The sequence below is a fragment of the Tribolium madens genome, unplaced genomic scaffold, assembly GCF_015345945.1.
Source record: "Tribolium madens isolate multiple individuals breed KSU strain unplaced genomic scaffold, Tmad_KSU_1.1 Scaffold_71;HRSCAF=194;Tcas5.2_LG6, whole genome shotgun sequence".
Taxonomy (NCBI): Eukaryota; Metazoa; Arthropoda; class Insecta; order Coleoptera; family Tenebrionidae; genus Tribolium; species Tribolium madens.
This window is the reverse complement of record NW_025401041.1, coordinates 8,052,503-8,074,250: the sequence shown is the minus strand read 5'-3', so window position 1 is coordinate 8,074,250 and position 21,748 is coordinate 8,052,503. Positions and strand designations below refer to the sequence as shown.

At 39.4% G+C, this 21,748-nt stretch overlaps 5 protein-coding genes across 7 annotated transcripts in view; 3 read left to right on the top strand and 2 right to left on the bottom strand.

Moving 5' to 3' along the window:
• Positions 1-7,072, top strand: part of LOC123009417 (arginine-glutamic acid dipeptide repeats protein) — a 9,443-nt gene extending 2,371 nt beyond the window's left edge. Inside the window, exons 2-12 of one of the 2 annotated variants that reach the window (XM_044405714.1) lie at positions 137-203; positions 587-860; positions 915-1,094; positions 1,145-1,289; positions 1,342-1,482; positions 1,528-1,659; positions 1,708-4,471; positions 4,522-5,109; positions 5,762-6,314; positions 6,365-6,462; positions 6,511-7,072. In XM_044405714.1, the coding sequence (XP_044261649.1) occupies positions 717-860; positions 915-1,094; positions 1,145-1,289; positions 1,342-1,482; positions 1,528-1,659; positions 1,708-4,471; positions 4,522-5,109; positions 5,762-6,314; positions 6,365-6,462; positions 6,511-6,586 (4,821 nt within the window). In that variant the 5' untranslated portion in view covers positions 137-203; positions 587-716 and the 3' untranslated portion in view covers positions 6,587-7,072. Of the gene's footprint in view, positions 1-136; positions 219-586; positions 861-914; positions 1,095-1,144; positions 1,290-1,341; positions 1,483-1,527; positions 1,660-1,707; positions 4,472-4,521; positions 5,110-5,761; positions 6,315-6,364; positions 6,463-6,510 lie in introns of both variants that reach the window. The other variant, XM_044405713.1, reaches the window with a different exon arrangement.
• A 428-nt stretch (positions 7,073-7,500) lies between these two features.
• Positions 7,501-10,378, top strand: LOC123009419 (DNA repair protein Rev1). Its single transcript, XM_044405716.1, has 6 exons — positions 7,501-7,636; positions 7,693-7,929; positions 7,975-8,625; positions 8,675-9,340; positions 9,386-9,748; positions 9,896-10,378. Exons 1-6 carry the CDS (start codon positions 7,580-7,582, stop codon positions 10,358-10,360), a joined length of 2,439 nt encoding a protein of 812 aa, XP_044261651.1. The 5' UTR covers positions 7,501-7,579; the 3' UTR covers positions 10,361-10,378.
• On the bottom strand, positions 10,341-12,287 carry LOC123009421. The gene is made up of 2 exons (XM_044405720.1): positions 10,627-12,287; positions 10,341-10,581 (listed from the first exon to the last, which is right to left on the bottom strand). Exons 1-2 carry the CDS (start codon positions 11,696-11,698, stop codon positions 10,382-10,384), a joined length of 1,272 nt encoding a protein of 423 aa, XP_044261655.1. The 5' UTR covers positions 11,699-12,287; the 3' UTR covers positions 10,341-10,381.
• Positions 12,288-12,892: 605 nt separating this feature from the next.
• Positions 12,893-17,181, bottom strand: LOC123009423 (spermine synthase). Of its 2 annotated transcripts, none has more exons than XM_044405723.1 (6): positions 16,758-17,181; positions 16,599-16,710; positions 16,147-16,269; positions 15,853-16,097; positions 13,241-13,432; positions 12,893-13,192 (listed from the first exon to the last, which is right to left on the bottom strand). In XM_044405723.1, exons 1-6 carry the CDS (start codon positions 17,037-17,039, stop codon positions 13,037-13,039), a joined length of 1,110 nt encoding a protein of 369 aa, XP_044261658.1. In that variant the 5' UTR covers positions 17,040-17,181; the 3' UTR covers positions 12,893-13,036. The 2 variants fall into 2 exon arrangements, with proteins under 2 accessions (XP_044261658.1, XP_044261657.1); XM_044405722.1 differs by lacking the exon at positions 16,599-16,710 and adding an exon at positions 16,380-16,491 and having other exon boundaries at positions 16,758-17,162.
• Positions 17,182-18,529: 1,348 nt separating this feature from the next.
• LOC123009172 (scavenger receptor class B member 1-like) lies at positions 18,530-21,256 on the top strand. Its single transcript, XM_044405298.1, has 7 exons — positions 18,530-18,533; positions 18,840-19,088; positions 19,443-19,534; positions 19,588-19,751; positions 19,804-19,945; positions 19,997-20,203; positions 20,259-21,256. Exons 1-7 carry the CDS (start codon positions 18,530-18,532, stop codon positions 21,135-21,137), a joined length of 1,737 nt encoding a protein of 578 aa, XP_044261233.1. The 3' UTR covers positions 21,138-21,256.
• Positions 21,257-21,748: the final 492 nt, after the last annotated feature.

Genomic DNA, 21,748 nt, shown 5'->3' with positions numbered 1-21,748 from the left:
TCAAGGACTCGATTTTAATCACAGTTCGGGAGGGGAATTTGCGGATTGGAGTGGGGAGGGGTGGGTGGTGCCTAGTAATGGGCGATCGAGGGGAGTTAAAAGTGACAAGTCTCAACTATTTGTATTTTTTTTTCAGAAATGTAATTAATTGGTAAAAAATGGCAACAACTCAAGGAGAGATTAGGGTGGGTCCTGGCAACCAGGTAAAAGATATTTATGTACGTGAGACCGACAACACGGTAACAGCAAAATTTTTATTCGAAATTAGGGTCGAAATTAGACATGGTGGTGTGTTTTAATTTTGTTTTAAATTTCCACCATTTTTAATATCGGCCATTGGCATGTTAGCACGGGGTATATTGGTTGTGTATAGCATGTTGGTAGACCTGGTTGAAACTTACTAGAGACGTAACTCCAACCAGTTGTACATAGGCCCCGCCTTTTTTTCCCCCTACCCCCCACCACACAACTCTACATCCCGTAGATTATTATAATGTCTTGGACTTTATTTATGATCGGTACTACTCTTGTTGTCGGCCTACTCTGTTTTCCGCTTCCGATATTTATTAAACGGTAGTACCTTTAGAGTTCCCAATTAATATAAGACCCGATCTCAGGCGCGTTTGCCCGAATACCGACCGGGTATTTCACCGGAATTGCTCTCTCCCGATCCAGAACAGACCCGTATTAGAGAAGAATTGAGATGGGTGCCTGCCATGACCCTAGATTCGGACCTTTTGATGTATTTGAGGGCGGCCAGATCAATGGCCGCTTTCGCAGGCATGTGTGACGGTGGTTGTCCGGAAGATGGCGCCAATGCGGCTTCCAGAGATGACACTACCATCAACGCACTAGATGTGGTATGTTTCCCTAACAAACCAAAAAACTAAAAAAAAATAAACACAAAAAAATAGTTACATGACTCGGGATACGATCCGGGGAAAGCCCTACAAGCATTAGTCAAATGTCCGGTACCAAAAGGCATTGATAAGAAATGGAGCGAAGAGGAAACTAAACGATTCGTTAAAGGTTTGAGACAATTCGGGAAGAATTTTTTCCGAATTAGAAAAGATTTATTACCTCATAGAGATACGGTAAGTGATTAAATCCTTCGTTTAAATCGGCTTAAATTTGATTGGTCTAGCCTGAATTGGTTGAATTTTATTACTTGTGGAAGAAAACACCAGGAGCCAATAATAATCGACCACACAGGAGGCGGCGTCAAGGTTCATTGCGACGTATCCGAAATACACGTAACAGTAGAGGGGGTAATAACGCCCCGTCTGCAGGTAAGACACACCCACCATACACACCCACTCAATCTGATTGGTTACTACTCAGGACGTACCCCAGTCGAGACTCCGAGTCCCCAACCGGGTAAAGAACCCGGAGAAACAAGTTCAGTAACAGAAGACGACAATTCGGAAGACGATAGTGACAGTCGTGAGGCTCAATACCGTTGTTCCCACTGTTTCACTACTAGTAAGTTTATTATTTTTTAAGTTGGTACTACTAATAATTTCATAGATTCGAAAGATTGGCAACCTGGTGGTAAAGACCGTCAACTCCTCTGTTGGGACTGCCGCGCCCATCTTAAAAAAACCAACGAGCTTCCCCCACTCACCGCCCCTGCTGCTATAAGTGGCACACCTCCAATCGGTAAGCCACACCCACTAATCCCCACCCCGTTTCAACTCTTAGTTATAGAGAGTCCCGACGCTAGCCCACAACGCATGCGCACAAGAAACAAAGCAAAGGAACAAAATACGAATCGTGCACGACCGAAACGAGGCGGTACGGAAACACCCGAACCGAAAACTCCCGTTAAATCGAGTAGTCCGATGGAGAAAAACACGAATTCGGCCACGCCTGCTAAAAAGAAAGGGAAGGAGAAGTCGGACACGCCCTCGAAAAACCGGAAACGGACACAAGATAAAATAGAGGATGCGGAAGTGGATGAGAAAGAGTTAGGATTGTTTAAGAAGAAGAGAGAAAGAGCAGAGAGTCCGTCGAGTGTGACAACGGATTCAGGATCGATTAATGATGATGTTGAGGCGAATGAAGGGGAGGGTGATAGTGGCGAATCGACCAATCAGGAAACTAAAAAGATTGAAAGTGGGGATGAGAAAGCGGTGGGGACAGTACCGGTGATTATGTCGGCGAAAACGGTCACGCCCACTGAGCCACTCCCACTCAACGTTTCAATTCGACTACCTGATGATATAAATGAACGGAAAAGTTTAATCAAAAGCGGACCGGAAGTCAAACAGGAAGTGAAAAAAGAAGTGACTAAACCGGAAGTTAAACCGGTGGAAAAAGAAGTCAAAGAGGAGGTTAAAGAACTCCCCGATAAGTTTAAAACCGAATTAATAATCCCCAAAGTTGTCACAATGGAGAAAGTCATAATCAAGGAAGAAGTCGAGTCGAGTAATGAAGCAATCAATCCAAAAGACGAAAATGTGTACAAAGATAACGTTTTCGCCCCCCAAAATATGGTCAAAGAACAGATCAATTTCACTCTAAAAGAACCTGTTTTAAATCATTACCCCCAAAATAACCTCCCGTTAAATTTAAATCAACAACATGGAAATAAAGATCAAATCGTCAACATGAATCACTCGAGTTTTATCAAAGACATGAAACAAGAACCTAATTTTAATTTCAATCAAAGTAAGCCGCCTCAACTGTGTCACAGTATGAGCAACATGATCAAATTGGAGCCTCGTGATGAACCAATGGAATTGACGAGTCAGACTAGAAACGAATCATTTTCAAATAGCTCCGCCCAGAATCAAGCTCAGCCACCCCCACTTAACATCCCTACTGTTATCCCCTCCACACAATTACCGCCTACTTCGACGAGTAGTAGTCGCGATTATGAAGAATCTGAGAAACAAAGAGTGGAAAAATTAGAACGACCGGAACGGTTAGACCGTCCTGAACCAATCACATCGACTTCTATTGGCCAACCTCCAATCCCAAGTCTCATGCAATCAAGTAATTTGGTTACGATTGGTGGTAGTCAACCACCTATGAGTCATTACGGTTTTATGACCTACAACCATCCACAAAATCACGATAAGAATCTTCAAAATGAACCACAAAATTTGAAAATTAAACAAGAGATTCCCGACACGCCCTCGAGTCAGAGTAACGCCCCTTCGTCGCATTATAGCCAACCGGTCTCATCGGCCAGTTCGTTTATCCCTCCCTCATCTAGTCATTTGCCAAGCGATCCGTTACAAAGCTTAAAAGATGTCAAAGTTCCCGGGTATTTACCCCCACCGTCACAAACCACGCCCAATAGTAGCGAAAGACCGCCCTCGGGACCCGCCCTTGATAATATTAAGAAAGAACCCGAGCCAGCGAATAGGGCAAGTCCGGCACAAGTCATTGAGAAATCTCCCACTCCGAAAACTACAACTACGCCCACTCCAATCGCTCAAACTCCGCCTAGTACTAATTCCCCACATTCTGCAATCAATTTGATTAGTCCGAGTCCAGGAGCTCCGCCTCCTAGTAGTCTCCCTCAGCCAATCCATGCGTCACAAAGTGGCCACTCCTATCCCGGCTCTTTACATCCATCTCATGCTCTCATGCATCCGTCTTTCTTGCACGCCATGCATCAATTTCACACTCACCCCTATTCAGGTTATTCGTTCCCTTATCCCTACCCTTATCCTGTCCCCCAACCCCATGCTATACCCCCACCCTCGACTCGACCCGAACTAGCAAAAACAATTGATACTGTGAGTGCTACAGTACTCTCGTCACAGCACACTTCGAGTAGTACTATGACAACAAAACGTGAAATTCGCGAGAATGACGGTGAAGGGGCGGAGCGTCACCAAACACACGAAATGACCTTGACTCACCACCAATCAACTTCCCATCACAGTTCAGTCCACGCCAGTAGTGAGAAACAGAGTTATGGGGGCGGAGCCAGTCACTCTATTACTATAAGCCACTCCACCTCGACCAGTTCCAGCCAATCAGTGCAACACAAAGTGAACCAAAAGACAGTAAGGACAAGTTCTCCACACACCCCCACCACTCAATCATCAACTAGTATCAACCATTCAACCACACACACCCATCACCACACCCACCACCATGATCGACTCTCGCCGGCCAATCCCCTACTACGAATGCACAAAGCCCCGCCTCCGCAAACCAATCCACACCATTTAATGATTCAACCGCCGAGTATGGGTCACCACCCACAAAGCCTTCCTCCGCCCCCTATGACCGGTTCACTTGATGCATTACGAGCGCATGCCGCACAAGCCGCTGCTAATATGCAACAAGCTCCGCCCACTAAACCTCCACCCGTTGAGGAAATCAAAGTGGAACCTGAACCAGAACCAATCCCTGAAGAAGAAGGCCAAACTAGTCCAGTAGGACCGCCTCGTGGCCCCTCCCCCGAACCCAGAGTGGAAGATACAGAGTGTCACAGGAGCCAATCCGCAATGTAAGTGAATTTAAACAACCAATCATTTCGTTTGATTGTCTTTTGTTTAGATTTTTACGTCATTGGAATCGAGGTGATTACAATTCGTGTACTCGGACTGATTTGACGTTTAAACCGGTTCCGGATTCAAAACTTGCCCGGAAACGTGAAGAACGACTCCGGAAACAAGCCGAACGTGAGCGTGAAGAACGTGAGAGGGCGCAACAAGCACAAGCCCGGAAGATTACAACTCCGGAGAAGCCTGATATAAAACCCCCTTCACGGGGGCCTCTAGAGACAGTATCATCGCCTTATGAGAGATTCCCAAGGCCAGGATTCAACGATACTCCTGCCTTGAGACAATTATCGGAATATGCGCGCCCCCATGCTGGGTTTAGCCCCGGTCATATGCAAAGGTCACTCCTACCACCCGCCCATGTGATGGACCCCATAATGCAGTACCAATTGAACAGTATGTATGGACCCGGAGCCCGAGAAAGACTCGAATTGGAACATTTAGAAAGAGAGAAACGCGAGAGAGAGATGCGTGAAATACGAGAAAGGGAATTAAACGAGAGATTAAAGGAGGAGATTATGAAAACGGGGATGAGAGGCCCGCCCAATCCGATGGATCCCCATTGGATGGAAATACAAAGGAGGTGGGTGTAGTCATTTAGAGGCGTGGCTACGGAGAACTATATTAAAAGCCATTTTTAGTTTTTTAATTTTTGCCTATTGTTTTTTAAAAATATAAAATATACAGTGTGTATCCGGATAGGTGAAACGACTCTTGTGAAAGTTAAAAAATTTCGATTTAAGTTTTTATCTTTTTTTCGATTTAAGTTTTTTATCTTTTTTTTTAACCTTTAGACGAGTCGTTACATCTATCCGGGAACACACTATATATAAACAAAAATCAAAGAAAACTCAAAACGTGGAACTTAATTTTACACCTTTAGAAAAAAATCTATCGTACGCCCCTGATATCAGAACACAATTTTAGTTTCTATGGAGATACATAAACGTTTCCTTGACTACACACTACTTTGTTAATTTCATTAATTTAATTTTATTTAATTAATGATAAAATTTGTATTTAATTTTTTGATACTGATCCAGGAGTAAATAAATATTTTGCATTTTTTCGATTAAATTAATTTAGTGAAAAATAAACCATAGGCGTCGTGCCTCGTGGGCTGAATTTTCATTCATGTAAATAAAAATGCAATAAATAATTGTCCAAAAGCGCACTTTTACGAAAAAGTCTTTAAGTATCCGTAGGCGTGGCTTATATTTATGATTGTTTTATAGATATGCAGCGGCGGGTCTTGCAGGACCTGGAGGTCCCGGCCTCCCCCTCCACCACCTCGCTTTCTATCCGGGGGCGGGGAGTAGCGCACAATTGACCCAATTGGAGCGCGAACGACTGGAACGATTGGGTATCCCCGCCCCTCCGGGTCCGCCTGGCCCTCCCGGGGCTCCACCCGGCCACCCCCACCATCCGGCACACGCCGCCCAATTGGAAGCCGAGCGATTGGCTCTAGCGACCGATCCGATGGTCCGCCTTCAAATGGCCGGGATTTCCCCCGAGTATCACGCACACACTCACGCACATACTCACGCACACACGCACCTCCATCTGCATCCCCAGCAACAACAGGCGCAACAGGAGGCGGCGGCGGCGGCGGCCGGATTTCCGCTTCCCGGTAAGAGCGAGTATTGTAATTTCCTTTGGGAAAGTAATATAGCTTCAGGAGCCCCTGGGTACCCCCGTCCGGGGCTGATTCCCGGCCGTGACGCCCCCTTGGGACTGCATCATCCGGATCTGCTAGGGCGGCCGTACGCCGACCAGTTGGCCCATCAGGTAAACGGTTTGGTGGCTGTGATGGGGGTTTTTTAATTGTGGGGTTGCAGGCTGCCGCCCATGAACAGTTACAAAGACAAATGTTACTAGAAAGAGATCGGTTTCCGCCGCATCCTTCCATTGTTGCCCAACACGAAGAGTATCTGAGGTTGGTTTAATGGGGGTCGAAACGTCACGATTGCTTTTATTAATTTAGAAATTTTAGGCAACAAAGAGAACGCGAGCTTAAAGTGAGAGCGTTGGAGGAGGCGGCGAGGGGGTCCAGGCAATAAGGGGACTTAATCAAATATCATGTACAATGTTTGCGACTTTTTAGAAATATTATTATATATAACGGTTTTAATTTTTTTTAAGTATGTTTTGCAATCATAGAGAATAATTTTGTATACAAAGTATTGATGTTAGTGTTTTTTTAGCTAGTTGGACGAATTTTATATACAGTTAAGAGGTTTTCTTCTGTGTATAATCATTTTGACCAAGTTTGTAAATAAGTGAGGTTACAACGTGTCTTCAGTACTTTTTCAATTTGTGGCAGTCTTCCTATATTCTTTTCAGTGGTTTTTGTAAAAATTGTACATTATTTTCGTGTTATTCCACTAAAATGTAACTCTAAAAACTAACGTAACTAATTATTCAACTGTTTTACTTATTACGATCTGAAAGAGTTTTTTCATCTGTGGTATTTTATTTATATAATTTATGTCTTTATTTAATTTTTTGTTCTACACTTCTAAAGAAATAAATTTTTTACCAAAGATTTTTATTTTTCGTTTTCTTCTGTTTCGTAACGAATAAAACGATTTTAAATAATAATAAATGAAATAAAATAGGATATTTTTCAGGAAAGCTTTTTATATTAGAGAGTGTAATATATCGAGAAGATATTTCAAATGTGTATACTGTCTATATTAGTATATATAATGGAAATAAACAATATTCATTTGTAAGCTGTTTTGTTTTTGCTGACCCTACCAAAAAATCATTCAAATGAATCTTTTCCTATTTGAAATTAAATTTACCGCCAAAATTGTACGTTACAGGGAACTGTAACTGTTAAATTAAGACACTTAATTTAAAATTCTGAAACATTGAAATGATAAAAATAAGAATTTATGGTGTGATAAACGTACTTTTTCTATTAAAAATATAAACTACTAGGAAAATTCAAGCAAAATTACAAAACAAAGCAGAGGGCGCCACTTGTAGACAATGTTTTTCAAAAAAACTCTAGTTTTCGACTTGAAATTGTTTAAAAAAGACCAAAAATGAGTCGCAGACGTCAACAAAACCGCGACGACGAAGACAACGGCTTCGCAGAATGGGTAAATCAGTTTTTGCTACTTAAACCAAAACATAACCTCACTTTTCCACATGTCAGGGGGGCTACTTCGAGGCAAAAAAAGCCAAACTCCGGGAACAATACAAGGAAACTGCCGCTAAACAAGTCGAAAAAATATCAGATATTTTCACTGGAGTCTCAATTTTCGTCAATGGTTTGACAAACCCGAGTTCTGACCAATTAAAATTGTTGATGGCCCAACATGGGGGCACCTTCCACTTGTACCAAAGCTCCTCGACCACCCACATCATCGCCTCGAATTTACCCAACGTCAAGGTTGGTAATAATTATTAAAACAAAGTTTTAAATCCCAAATTTCAGATAAACAAATTGGGGTCACTCCCAATTGTGAAGCCTTCATGGGTCACCGACAGTATAGCCCTCAACAAACTCCTCGACTACAAACGCTACCTCCTCTACACCAACCAAAGCACCTCACAGCCCCGCCTCGACTTCCCAGTCGTCCCCAAGACAGCCTCTGACCCCCATTTCCTCCAAGAATTCTACTCCAACTCGCGCCTCCACTTAATCTCCACCCTGGGGGCCGAATTCAAGCAATTCATTGCGGACCTACGCGACAAACCCCGGGAGTTCCCCGGACGATCCAAACTTGAAGTTTCAAAAACCGGGGCTCCGCCCCAAACCCCCGTCGTGATGCACATCGACATGGACTGTTTCTTCGTCTCGGTGGGACTGCGTACGCGACCGGAGCTTCGGGGGCTCCCCGTGGCTGTGACCCACGCCCGGAGGGCCCAACTCAACCCCAATAAGGAGCGCGAGGAGACTGTGACCTTGAATATGGACAGGGTGGCACAAGGGGGCGAATTGGGGATGATTGACGGGAGGTCATCCATGTCAGAGGTCGCGAGTTGCAGCTACGAGGCGAGAAAATGTGGGGTTAGAAATGGCATGTTTCTGGGGGCTGCGGCCAAGCTGTGCCCCCAAATTAAGACAATCCCGTACGATTTTGAGGTCGGTAATGAATTTATTAATTTATTACTACCCTTAAACCCTTCTTTAGGGCTACAAAGAAGTCTCAATGATCCTCTACAAGACTTTATCCTCCTATACCCTCAATATTGAGGCCGTGAGTTGCGACGAAATGTACGTTGAGGTCACCGACCTCCTCAAAACCTTCAATTTGTCAGTTGAGGAGTGGGCCAATCACATCCGAGGCGAGATAAAGACAGCAACAGGTTGTCCTTGTTCGGCCGGATTCGGAAGTAATCGGCTCCAAGCCCGACTAGCCACGAAAAAGGCCAAACCTGACGGTTTTTACTACCTCAAACCTGAAGATGTCGAGTCGTATATGGCCGAAATCGCTCTCGCCGATTTACCAGGCGTCGGTTATGCAACCCTCAACAAACTCAAAAGTTTGGGTTTGGAGACTTGTGGTGACGTCCAAGTGGCGTCACTGGGGGTTTTACAGAAAGAATTGGGGGCGAAAATGGGGGAAACCCTGCTGGAACAAGCGAAGGGGATTGACCAGAAACCACTCAATTATCACCACGAACGGAAATCAGTCTCAGCGGAAATAAATTACGGAATCCGATTTAAAACAATCGATGAATGTTACAATTTTTTGGAAAGTTTAGGAAACGAAGTTTGGAGTCGTTTGAACGAAATCAAAATGCGAGCGAAGACTGTGACCTTAAAAGTGATGATTCGAGCCCCTGATGCCCCCTTGGTGAGTTGACAGTTGTCTAAAGTCTCAACTAATTTAAAATTACAGGAAACTGCAAAATTTCTCGGTCACGGCCTGTGCGATTCCGTGAGTAAAAGTGTGACAATTGCGCATCACATCTCTGATGTTAAAATTCTCCAACGCGAAATTAGGTCACTCTACGAGAAAATGAACGTCAATTATGGCGAATTACGCGGCCTTGGGGTCCAATTAACGAAATTGGAGAAATTAGCGCCGATTAATCCCACTTTGAGCAATTTTCTGCAACAAGAATCGAAGAAAAGTGACAGTAGTGACACCGTTAAGTCAAAAATGGCCACTAGGGGGCGTCCTCGAAAAAACTCAAAAGGACAAAAAAACAGTCTCAGTGACTTTTTTAAGAACAAGAAGGAGACGCCAGTGCAAAATAAGGCAAGTTTTATTCGAGAAATACCCTATTTGAATTTATTTTTGTAGTTTTGTTTACTAAAAGTGAGGTTGGTAGTGCGAAATTCCCTAGGAAAATTTTTCCTTAAATGTCAATTCGTAACCTGGCCTAAATTTTGTGTTTTTTTGCAGCCATTGGAGATGAAACCAACAGAAGTCGACCCCGAGGTCCTCAAGGAGTTGCCCCCCGAGATCCGGGCTGAAATAATCAAAGAGTACAATTTGGCCCCCAAACCACCGGTGAAAAAATCACTCACTTGGCCCCAAATCAAACCACCGGTGAAAAAATCGCCGTTTAGTGGTCTCACTTGGCCCCAAATCAAACCAATCCTCCACAAGTGGTTACAATCGGAGCAAAAACCCGACGATTATGACGTCACACTCCTCGGGGAGCATTTCCGCCAATTAGCGATTGATCGCGACATTGATTGGTTACCCACAGCTATGAATTTTTTGTACCGAAATTTCGGTGAAATGAACTGTTTTTGGCATAAAGCATATCACAAAATCGTTGATTTGGTACAACAAGGAATGGTGGCGAGATATGGAGGCACTTTGTTGATTAAAAGAGATTTCGATTGTTTGCATTGTGTGTAATAAATTCATTTTTGATAATTTTTAATCACACTTATCACCGGAGTCCTTTTCTTCCGGTTTTTCGCTACGTTGACAACTCAGATATGAGTTCATATCGTAGAACGCGAAATTTGTATACGCGTGATATTCTTTGTTTTTGTAATCTTCACCGAAAGTTTCCTCAGCCATTGAGAGTTTTGTGGGGTCTAGGACGTCAACATCGTCCAAAATATTCGGTAATTCTGGAATAAAATTACGTAGAAATTATTTTCTTTCTAAGAACTAACCTTGACAGTCTTCATTTGCCCCACAACAGTCCTTATTTGACTCAGGACAAGGGCCATTAATTACGGGATATGATTTTGACTCTTTCTTCTTCTCACAAGGGGTTGTTTCAAGGGCGCTACAAGATTTAGGCTTCTTCTTACAAGGGTCTTCTTTCTTCTTCTTGCAAGGATCTTCTGTCTTCTTCTTACAGGGATCTTCCTTCTTCTTACACGGATCTTCTTTCTTCTTCTTACAAGGATCATCTTTTTTCTTCTTGCAGGGATCCTCTTTTTTCTTACAGGGATCATCTTTCTTCTTCTTACAGGGATCCTCTTTTTTCTTACAAGGATCGTCTTTTTTCTTCTTACAGGGATCCTCTTTTTTCTTACAAGGGTCTTCTTTTTTCTTACACGGATCTTCTTTCTTCTTTTTACAAGGATCTTCCTTCTTTTTACACGGATCTTCTTTCTTCTTTTTACAGGGATCTTCCTTCTTTTTACAGGGATCCTCTTTTTTTTTCTTGCAAGGATCTTCTTTTTTCTTACACGGATCCTCTTTCTTCCCGCACTTATCTTTGTACTTATCACAGGGATTGTCAAAAGACGGCCTGTCTGTGGACTTTTCCCTCCTGGTGTCCCTCAAAAAGTCCCCCACAACGACTTTCGTAATCGTAAAATCGCCTCCACAGTCCGTCTTGTACAAAAAATTCCTGTTTTTCTCATCATAATTGCGACAAAAATCCCCTTCATCACTTAAAAACCGATTAAAATAGGGATTTATGGAAACTTTTGGATATTTCGAGTAGGTGATTTGATTGACTTTTTTCATAATTTCGCCGGCTTTTATGCATTCTTGTATCGCTTTTTTGTAAACGTGTTCGCGACGATTCGGTATAAAAAACTGATAAGGTTGAGTCTTGATGGTGCAACGACAAACACGTGAAATTTTGAAAAAACAGCCGAATTTTGATTTGTTCATTGCGAAAATTTTCACACGTTTTGTTGGGAAATGACAGAAAGACTTGTCAGAGGTTGCCAAGTTTTTTGCGATTAAAAGTTTTTTCTGATACAAAACGAACACTTTTAAAACCATTGTTTCTGATTTTCGTAAATTTGAGATATGTTATAGAATGTGAAAAAAATAAGTGACACGCATTTCACCGTTTTGTGTGTTGAAAAAACAGGGATGTACAAAATTAAGTGAAATTTTTGTAAAGAGCTGAATTTCTAAGATTCTGCCTTGTTTTTTGAAGACGCCAAATGTCCTGGTCCAGAAGTAAAAAGCCATTTTGGGGTGTGTAAAAACAAGGTATTTTGTTAGTTTTTTAGGCCGTTCTTGAGGTAATTTTCCATTATTTTGGGAGATTTTAACTGTTTTTTCGTGTACCCAATTTTTTGGTGGTCTATACATATTTGGGAACTTTTGGGGTGGATAAAAATTCATGATTTTTGAGAGGTTTTGGGCCCTTTTCGGTTGTTTGCTTTTGGGCAAACAGCTAAATTTGTAAGATTTTGCCTTGTTTTTTAAGACGCCAAATGTCCTGGCCCAGAAGTAACTAATTATGTTTATTTCAACCAAAGAAAAAATAATTCCAGGAAGCACTACGTTTAATCAAGCTTCTATAAAATGAATTTTCTTAAAAAAACTCCCTATTAAACTATGGTTTCCTTTTTAAACGAAATTCTCGTGTTGATTGACACGTTTCCAGAAATTTTAGAAAACTCCAAAAATCGCAAATATTTGATTCAATGCAATTTCTTGTATTTTGAAAACAAAAGAGAAAAAAACAACAAAATTAATGTGTTTTTTGTTTTAATTAAATATAAAGTAGATAGTTGTAATTCTTAGATCATAGCCTTTACGAGAAAAATCGTTTTATAGTGATCGTTTGGCATGGAATTACTCTTCTACAACTTTTGGAAAAAAGCCATTAAATTAAGCCTCAAAATTTTCCAAAAAAACAAGGTCAAAGGCNAAATTAATGTGTTTTTTGTTTAATTATTGATCGGTTTAAAATTCATAATTACATAAATTAAATAAGTTAGCAACAATGAGTTTTAAAAGTGATCGTTTGGCATGGAATTACTCTTCTACAACTTTTGGAAAAAAGCCATTAAATTAAGCCTCAAAATTTTCCAAAAAAACAAGGTCAAAGGCAATTAAACTAATTTGTCTGCGATTAAATTTCTCCGATAACGTTTTTTCCTTAATTAATTACGTAAAACGTCTACGTACGCACAACAATTGCAAAACTAAACACTAATTAGTAATTAGGAAAAATTCACATTCGTGATGAAGTAATTTATTCGAATCAATCCAGAAGTTACAAAAATATCCAACAAAACGAAAAACTAACATTTTTGGTATACGCATGCACTATTTATATACAATATTTTTCCTACTAACTACACTACAAATCAAAATACTCGGTTATTGCTTCTTATCAACAAACACTTGATAAAAAACCCAATCTTCAAGGAATGACGGCACAAAAGCATGCGAAGTGGTAAACTTAACCGGCGGTTGTAACTTCATAAGCTGCGTTTCGTACATTTTGAGTGCATCACCAGCAGCCGAACCGATCACCTAACAACCCCAAGTCATCACAATCCCCAAACAGTGATACCAACTTACATGCGTCATGAATTTCCCATCGGGTTTCAAGATTTTAAACGAGAGACTCAAAATTTTATTGATGAAATCCCACAACTCCCCTGTGGGGGCTTCCGAGAGGGGCACATCGGTCAAATCCCCGAAAACATAATCAAACTTTCGGCCCTCTTTGATGTACTGTTCGATGGCTTTCACACAATCCCCCACAATTATCTAACATTTGTTATTATCATATAATTACACAGGGCGACAAAAAAAAAGTCAAGTCGTGACAACTTGACAAATTTTATATCATTTTGTTCGTCTCAGTGAGACAAATCAAATGCACTAAAAAAATTTCAAAAAGTCCACACACTTTGAACTAAATATTTTTTTTCTAATTTAAATGAATTTAAAATACTTGAACTTTAAAAAATCATTACTCAATAACTATTAGGCCGATTTCTTTCAAATAAAGACCATTCTAAAAGGATGGCCTTGCAATTTGAAATTGAATATTGGCAAACTTTTCTTCGAAAAAGTTCGAAGTAAATCGAAGTAATCTAAGAAAAACCCTACAAGTATTTTTTTTTCTTCGTCACCATCGTGTAGAGCATCTTTTTATTAGTAAGAATTCAAATTTTTAAAATAATATACCGAGTAGTTTTTAAGATATGATTTTTTGAAATTAAGATTTGCTATTCAGGTATTGCGCCATGCATGTTAATCTTACTTCTTTTGCTTAAAAATGGTCAGTTGTACCTTTTTTTTTTTCTAATTAGAATAAACAAAAACTGTTTCTTTACTTAAAACAAACAAAGAGTACCTGTGTACTAATAAAAGCAAATAAAGAATTTTTTTGTTCTAAAAATTCTCACTGATCATTGAGCAAAAAGGCTCTAGAAGTTTAAAACAGTAGCTTTAAATATAAGAACAAATCTTTTTCAAATTAAATGACTTTCCATTGAGATTCCAACTTGTTCACTTTGTTCTAGCTTTCTCAACTTTTTTTTGAAAATGTTCTCAGCAAATGCTTTTCACTTTCTACTGATGTTGAATGCTGATGACTGACTTAAAAAGAGACAGAAAGAGCGCAAAACCGGTAAACGGGGAGAACAGCGTGAAAAAAGGTATAATTTTTGAGACGGAACAAAGAATTAAAAGCAAAAAGCAAAAAAGTGAAACAGAGAAAAGAGAGAATAAATAGTGACATAAATGATTTAATGATTTTGAGGAAAAACAAACAAAGGAGACAAAAATCATGATAAAAAGAAAGTGATGCAGAAAAAGTTAAAAGAAGAAAAAGACTTAAAAATAGATAGAAAGATGTTCAAAGTATACAGTGTAAAAGTGAAACTGTAGTTATTGAGAAGGAAAAAGAAATAAAAACAAAAGGCAAAACAGTAAAAGAAAAGTAGAAACAATAAAAATCAGACAGATGTAAAGAGAAAAGAAGTTTTACGTAAAGGGAAGGAAAGGATGAAACAAAAAGAATAAAAGATAAAAGAAATACAGAAAAAAAGGAAAGAAAAGACAGACTTTGTTCGATTTTGAATTTTATACAAATAAGTGTTTCACTTTTTTGGTGGTGATGTCGTTTATTTTTATAGCTTTTACTGTTTCTTGGTTCTTTTTGTAGACTTGCGATGTAATAAACTATAACATTGCTATTGATTTTATTAAATTTTATTTTATTTTCTTCTAAATTAAAACTTTTAAAAGTAAAAAAAGTAATAAACAAAAACTTAAAGAGAGACAAGACAAAAAAAACATTGAAAAATAAGACTGACCTAACAAGAGACAGAAAGAGCGCAAAATCGATAAACGTGGAGAACAGCGTGAAAAAAGGTATAATTTCTGAGACGGAACAAAGAAATAAAAACAGGAAGCAAGAAAGTGAAACAGAGAGAAATGATTTAATGATTTTGAGGAAAAACAAAGAAAGGAGATAAAAATCGGGATAAAAGAAAAAGTTAAAAAAAGAAAAAGACTTAAAAACAGATCCTTTTTGCACAATGACCAGTCGTCATTTTTACAACAAAAAACACTTTATTTGTTTTAATTAGTACACAGATACTATTTATTTGTTTTAAGTAAACAAACAGTTTTTGTTTATTCTAATTAGAACAAAGAAAGTGCAATTGACCATTTTTAAGCAAAAAAAAAGGTCTTAAAACAAATACTATTATAAAAATGCAATTTTAAGTAAGATTAACATGCATGGCGCAATACCTGAATAGCAAACATTAACTTCAAAAAATCATATCTTGAAAACTACTCGGTATATTTTTTTGAAAATTTGGATTACAATTAATACACGATGGTAATGATGAAAAAAAATACTCGTAGGGTTTTTCTTAGATTATTTCGATTTACTTCGAACTTCTTCGAAGAAAAGTTTGTCAACATTCAATTTCAATTTCATATCATTCAAAAGGGCAAGTCCATCCCTTTAGAATGGTCTTTATTTGAAGGAAATCAGCAAATTAGTTATTGAGTAATGATTTTTTAAAGTTAAAGTATTTTAAATTCATTTAAATTAGAAAAGTGTGTTGACTTTTTAAATTTTTTTAGTGCATTTGATTTGTCCACTGAGACGAACAAAATGACATAAAATTTGTCAAGTTGTCACGACATGACTCTTTGTTAATTACCTCATAATTGGGCCCTGACATTTTATCAAGGACGTCCCCACAGATCGAACGCATGTGTTTTGCACAAGCTTTCATCACAACTTCATCAATTTCAAGCATTATCACTTCTTTGGGTTTTTCTTTCAAAAGTTCGTAAAGTAAGGCCCCATCGCCCCCACCCAAAATCACAATTTCTTTATCTTTGTAATTTTCAATCCCGCGCCCCATTAACGTCTCAGTGTAGATCAAATCAGCCTCTGATATGTCTAAAAACCACAAATTTTGGTATTTTCACCATTTTTACAAGACACTCACTTTGTAGATCATCTAAAACGAGCATATTTCCCAAACTTTTCGAATGAACGATTTGTATTTTCTGATAGGGTGTTCTCTCCTCAAAAACCAACTCATCAATGTCATATTCGAGCAAACGATCGTCTAAAATGAGCCCCCATTATTACCAAAACTCTCATTTAGTGACAATTGAAAGAAAAGTGGAAAAGTGTGTGATTTGCGTGCACCGAAGCTAAACTGGCGCAAGTACGAACCTGAGGTGGGATAGTACCTCTTGAAGGTGCCCCTTTTGATCGGGACTAAGGCCTGACTCCTGTGTATTCCGACCACACGCTCGACTATATCCCGATCAAGCTCTCTGCACCGCTACAAAAACGTCGCATGCATAAAAAACACAAAAAAGCGGAGTCTCGAGACAAGCAAAATAAAATTTATCGAAAATGAAATGGGAGACAAGCAATGTCGCTTCGAACCTGAGCTAAGTATATAAACGTCAATATAGTCCCCTCGTTTAATCGGAGGAAGAAGCTTACAACGGTAACAATTTAAAACAATTCGTAATTTCTGTTCTAAAACTTTGGTTCGCTGTAAAAGAGTTTAGTAGTTTAGTAATCGCTCCGTTTTGGGGTTACCTCGAAACTGAGAAGGGCCTCCTGAGACTCCACTTTCAGGTACTCGATATTGAGGGTGATGAGACCCGTGTTGAAGATGCGGAGAGTGGCCGACAGCCCCCCATCGCTCGAATATAGCCGCAAAACGTCCGTTTCCAAACGAATCGTGGTCAAGGTTTTCAAATTGGCGAGGTACTCGCGAAGGACGTTTTCGATGTTTGAAGACACTACGGACACTTGAGAGTCGTTTTTGACGGCGGACGGATCCACGGAAAAGTCCATTAGAATCGTATTTACTGACATTTTGACGAAAATTTGAGGAAAAACGCCGGTTTTTCGGACCTAACCAAGAAATAGTGCGCGGAAATGTCAAAAAAGGAACCAGGGCGGTGCCAACCACACGGAGAAAAAACACCAACTATTGACATTTTTTTATTATCTTGACCGAATTTGGGCAATTTTCACCACAAATTGCAGTTCTACATCATTAAATATACTTCCAACTATTAAAACAACAATAATTTTCCTCAAAAGTACAATGTGAGGCAAAATTAAAGCGACCCAGTTTTGCCACCTAAAAAACCGAAATTTTGTAAAACTTGACCCAAATCGGGCTATTAACAAAACCATAAAGATAAAAGACAATAAAAGTGTTTTCGCACAGATTGACTCCCAGAAAATGCATAACAATCGTGATCTTATCAATCAAATTACTTAATTTAAGTCTTATCGGTTCGTTTTAAAGGCAATAAAACTCATAAATCAGTTTAATTACTTTTAACACTAAATTTAAACTTCGTGACCTTGATATGTCTTATCGCCAATTCGGACCAGGTTTTGCCATACTTATCGAAACAATTAATGTCCCTAATCGAGACACTTTTTTATATTTTTATTAGTATAAATAAAAATTTAATTGCACAATAATCTTAATACGTTTTTTTTTTTACAAAGTTGGTACAGCACCTTGACAAACAACCCAAGTTATAAAATTGTAATTAGTCTTTAATGGGTTTTAGGTCACCAACAAATGTCTAGTCGTTTAGGTCAAAGGTGGCGTTTTATGTGATTCGTCTCCAAAAATCCAAATTTTGACTAATTATATCAAAAAATCAAGTATGCTGTTTGTCACGTGATCTTGATCCTGTTTAAAACAAAGCTTAAAAGATTTCTAAAAATGGCACGCGTTCGCCGCCATTTTGATCAAAACAAAAGTCGTACGATTTTGTTGTGTTGTTGTCTAGACGTAAAAGATTACGAAAAGATTGTTTTTTCTTAACTCTCATTATCAGTTCTTTCCAGTTTGTTACCATACCGGACACACAACCAGTCAAAACATTAAATCTCTTATCGCAATTTTTTATTATTTGATTTGGAGTTGGCGCCGCTGGAAAAACCACCTCTCCTACCTGCGCCATTAAACGAAGGCGTGGTCAGGTGAAATTCAAGCGGTGGGGGGAAAACGATAAATCTCGAATTTCCATGATGGATATTAATGAGACTTTTTACCGGTCTCTTATCGATATTTGGTTGTTGTTTATGAATAGAGGAACTGTGTTAGACTTATTATTATTATTGTTTTGACTGACGTTAAATGATCGGGTTAATTAATCATTTTTGTGTTTACGTGGGTCCGCACACATTTTTAATCAGGAGAAATAAATAAGCCTTTTTGACGCGTGAAAAAGGCAAAAAAACTGAATTTCTCCCACTATGCCAAAAAGTCCAGTAAAAAGGGCGTGGTCATGGTAATGGCCGATTGAGGGGAGGTTGGAGCAAATTCTATTTAATCTATGGGTTAGAGTAATTGCGAAAACACGGATGATAGAAAATATTTATATTAAAATGTAAAAAGGGAAACAATTGGGAAGATAAATAAACCAATTAAACACACTTAAAAATTGGAAAATTGCCATGCCATAAAATCGAAAACGTGGCAATGAACTATCAGAAATAAACAATTTTTGCAAATGTCTCGGAAAAAATCCTCAAAAAATACTGTTTTGATCGTCTTTACGTCTACTCCACGTCAAAAAAAAAATAATCAAGCGTCTGACTTCAATGAAAATAGTAAAACAATGATAAGAAGAGGTTATCGATAAGAACTCTTTTATAAATATCGCTCCAAGAGAGTAAAGCTTCCAATTCATAATCGAGACTTAACACAGATCAGTAGTGACCGAAAGATAAGTGAAAAGTGCGAAAAAATGCCCCCAAACAAGCCCAACATTGAGAAAAACTGTGGCCAAATCTTCACCAAAGGACCAACAATAACACGAGAAATCTTCGAGAAAATGCAGAAAAACCAAACTTACATCATGGGCTACCAGATCCAAACCAGACAGTTCTGGGGTGAGTAAATTTTTCCCACCCCACTACGTCGCATGTAATGGCGCCGGGAGGGGAAGCAAACTCAATTGTAACATTTTTTAATGGCCACGGGAGGGGAAGCGGCCCGATGTCATCCCATATGTCAAAGGTTATCACTAAATCACAAAAGTGTGATAATTCGGCGAAAAACTTGTACGTCAATGAGGAAAAAGTCTCGAATAAGTGCGTCTAGACGTCGGGGTTATCACAGTTCGCTTTTGTAACATTTATCCGAGTTCAAATGGGTTAAAATCATCCAAGGTCGAATTTTGACAATACGGCGCCATTTCGTGATAACCTCAAACACCTGAACAATTTTTCATTTTTTTTTTCCAGTACTTTCCGGCCTTCTTGTCCTATTTCTATTGAGTTTGACCGGAGTTGTGGCTATGTGGTTCACCGAAATGTTCGATAATGCAGTTTTCTCGGTGAGTAATGGCGGCCGGAGGGGAGGCACACCTAACCTCACTTTTATTTCCAGAATTTGGCGATTATTCCCGATACGAAAAGTTACGAAATGTGGGTAAAACCATCCCCTAAACCCCTTCTCAAAGTCTACATTTTTAATTATACAAATGTTCCCGAATTCGAAAATCACGATGACGAAAAATTAAACGTCAAAGAAATTGGACCTTACGTTTACGAGTAAGTTAAATCACGTGACACGTGATCTATGTTAACACGAAAATGATTCTAGGGCGGCTTTGGAACGTGTCAATTCAAAATTTGACGGAAGTCATGTGACTTATCAGGAGCAACGTGTTTATAAATTTATGCCCGAATTGTCAATTGGACGTAAACAAAATGACAGGATTATTGTACCCAACATTCCCCTATTTGTAAGTCTTGCCAACTTTAAAAACGAAAAAAACTAATTTTTTATTACTCAGACTGCGGCCTCGCTCAATAAACACTCAACGTTTTTGACTAGAGTTGGTATTTCAAGTCTGTTAAACAGTCTCAATGCTAAGCCCTTCCTTAGTCTCCCCGCCCACCGTTTTATTATTGGCTACGAGGACAATCTCTACGCCCTCTCTAAGAGCTACATGAAATTCCAGAACCAGAAACCGTACGAACGCTTCGGATTGGTCTCTTCGGTAAGTAACCACGCCCCTAACTCTCAACCCCGCCTCTTAACCAATCAAATTCCAGAACGTTGGTATCCGTGACGATGTTGTCACAATCAACACGGGGGCCACCGACATCAACAAAATCGGATTGATTGAGAGTTTCAATGGTGAACCCGCCCTCAATTTCTGGTCAACGGCCGAATGTAACGACATTAGCGCCGCCACAGACGGTACTCTTTTCTCGCCCCGCCTCATACGCAACAAACGACCAATCCAATTCTACCTCAAGGAGATGTGCCGCCCCCTTCCCCTCCATTTCAAAGAAGAAGTGAAAATTTTAAATGGAAAAATCCCAGCGTATCGTTACACCCTCCCGGAGAACGTTTTCGACACCCCTGAACGTACCCCCTCCAATCAATGCTATTGCGATTTAGATCTGGGGGAGTGTCCACTTCAGGGCGTGTTCAACGCAACGGCTTGCTCATTCGGTGCACCACTTTTCATGTCTTTTCCCCACTTTCACAACGCTGACCCCGCCCTAAAAGAGGGCGTGACTGGACTTAACCCCGATTCGGTGGTTTATGAAACCTACGCTGATTTACACCCAACTTTAGGGTTTGTTATGGCGGGGAAAAACCGAATTCAAGTCAATGTTCAAGTGGCAAAGGCTTTCGGGATTAGTCAAGTTAATATGTTTGAAGATGGGCTTATGTTACCTGTCGCATGGATCGAGTATGTCCTTGAAGATAAGACACTCCCGGATGATATGGTTGGTATCATCTTCCAGACGACTTTTACCCTCAGAAGTCTGGAATTGGGGCTCAAATATGGCTGCATTCTCACGACCGGAGTGACCCTATTTTGTATTTTGATGATTTTGAAAAATAAATGGGAGAGTAGGGAGAGGACAAGTAGCGTGAGACCGTTACAAGGGAACGAGGAGATTTGCATGAGTGCGTGATTTTTTATTATGTACTGTTTTTCTGTGAAAAATGGTTTGAGGCTAGGCTAAACTCCGTCCATATTGGATTTAAGACTGATTTTTGTAGCTAGAATTTGTAATAAACTGCTTGATTTTGATTGGTTTGATTTAGTGGGAGGGGAACATTTTCGATAGTGAGTGCAAAAAGTGAGGTTATGACACAATATTTTGAACTCAAACTCACAAAAACATTTTTACGTAAACAGTGCCTTTACTTGAGCCACTTTTTGCTCCTATTGACAATTTTTGCGATTTAGTGGTGAAAAACATTAAGATGAAAAAGTGTGGTTATGTATAAACAGCAAATTCTCTTGTTTTTTAATCAATTGGGGATTATTTGATAATGTTTATTTATCCACTAAAGTGAGGTTATGTAACAATTACGAAGGAAAAGAAAACAAAAAAGGCATAACTTCGTCTAAACTGCGTTAACGAAACAATTTTCACCCCAATTATCCAACTGAATTAAAAACTTTGATACTTTTCTCGGTCAGAATTAAAAATTTTATATTCTGTATTGCTTTTCTGTGAAAAATGGTTTGAGGCTAGGCTAAACTCCGTCCATATTGGACTTAAGACTGATTTTTGTA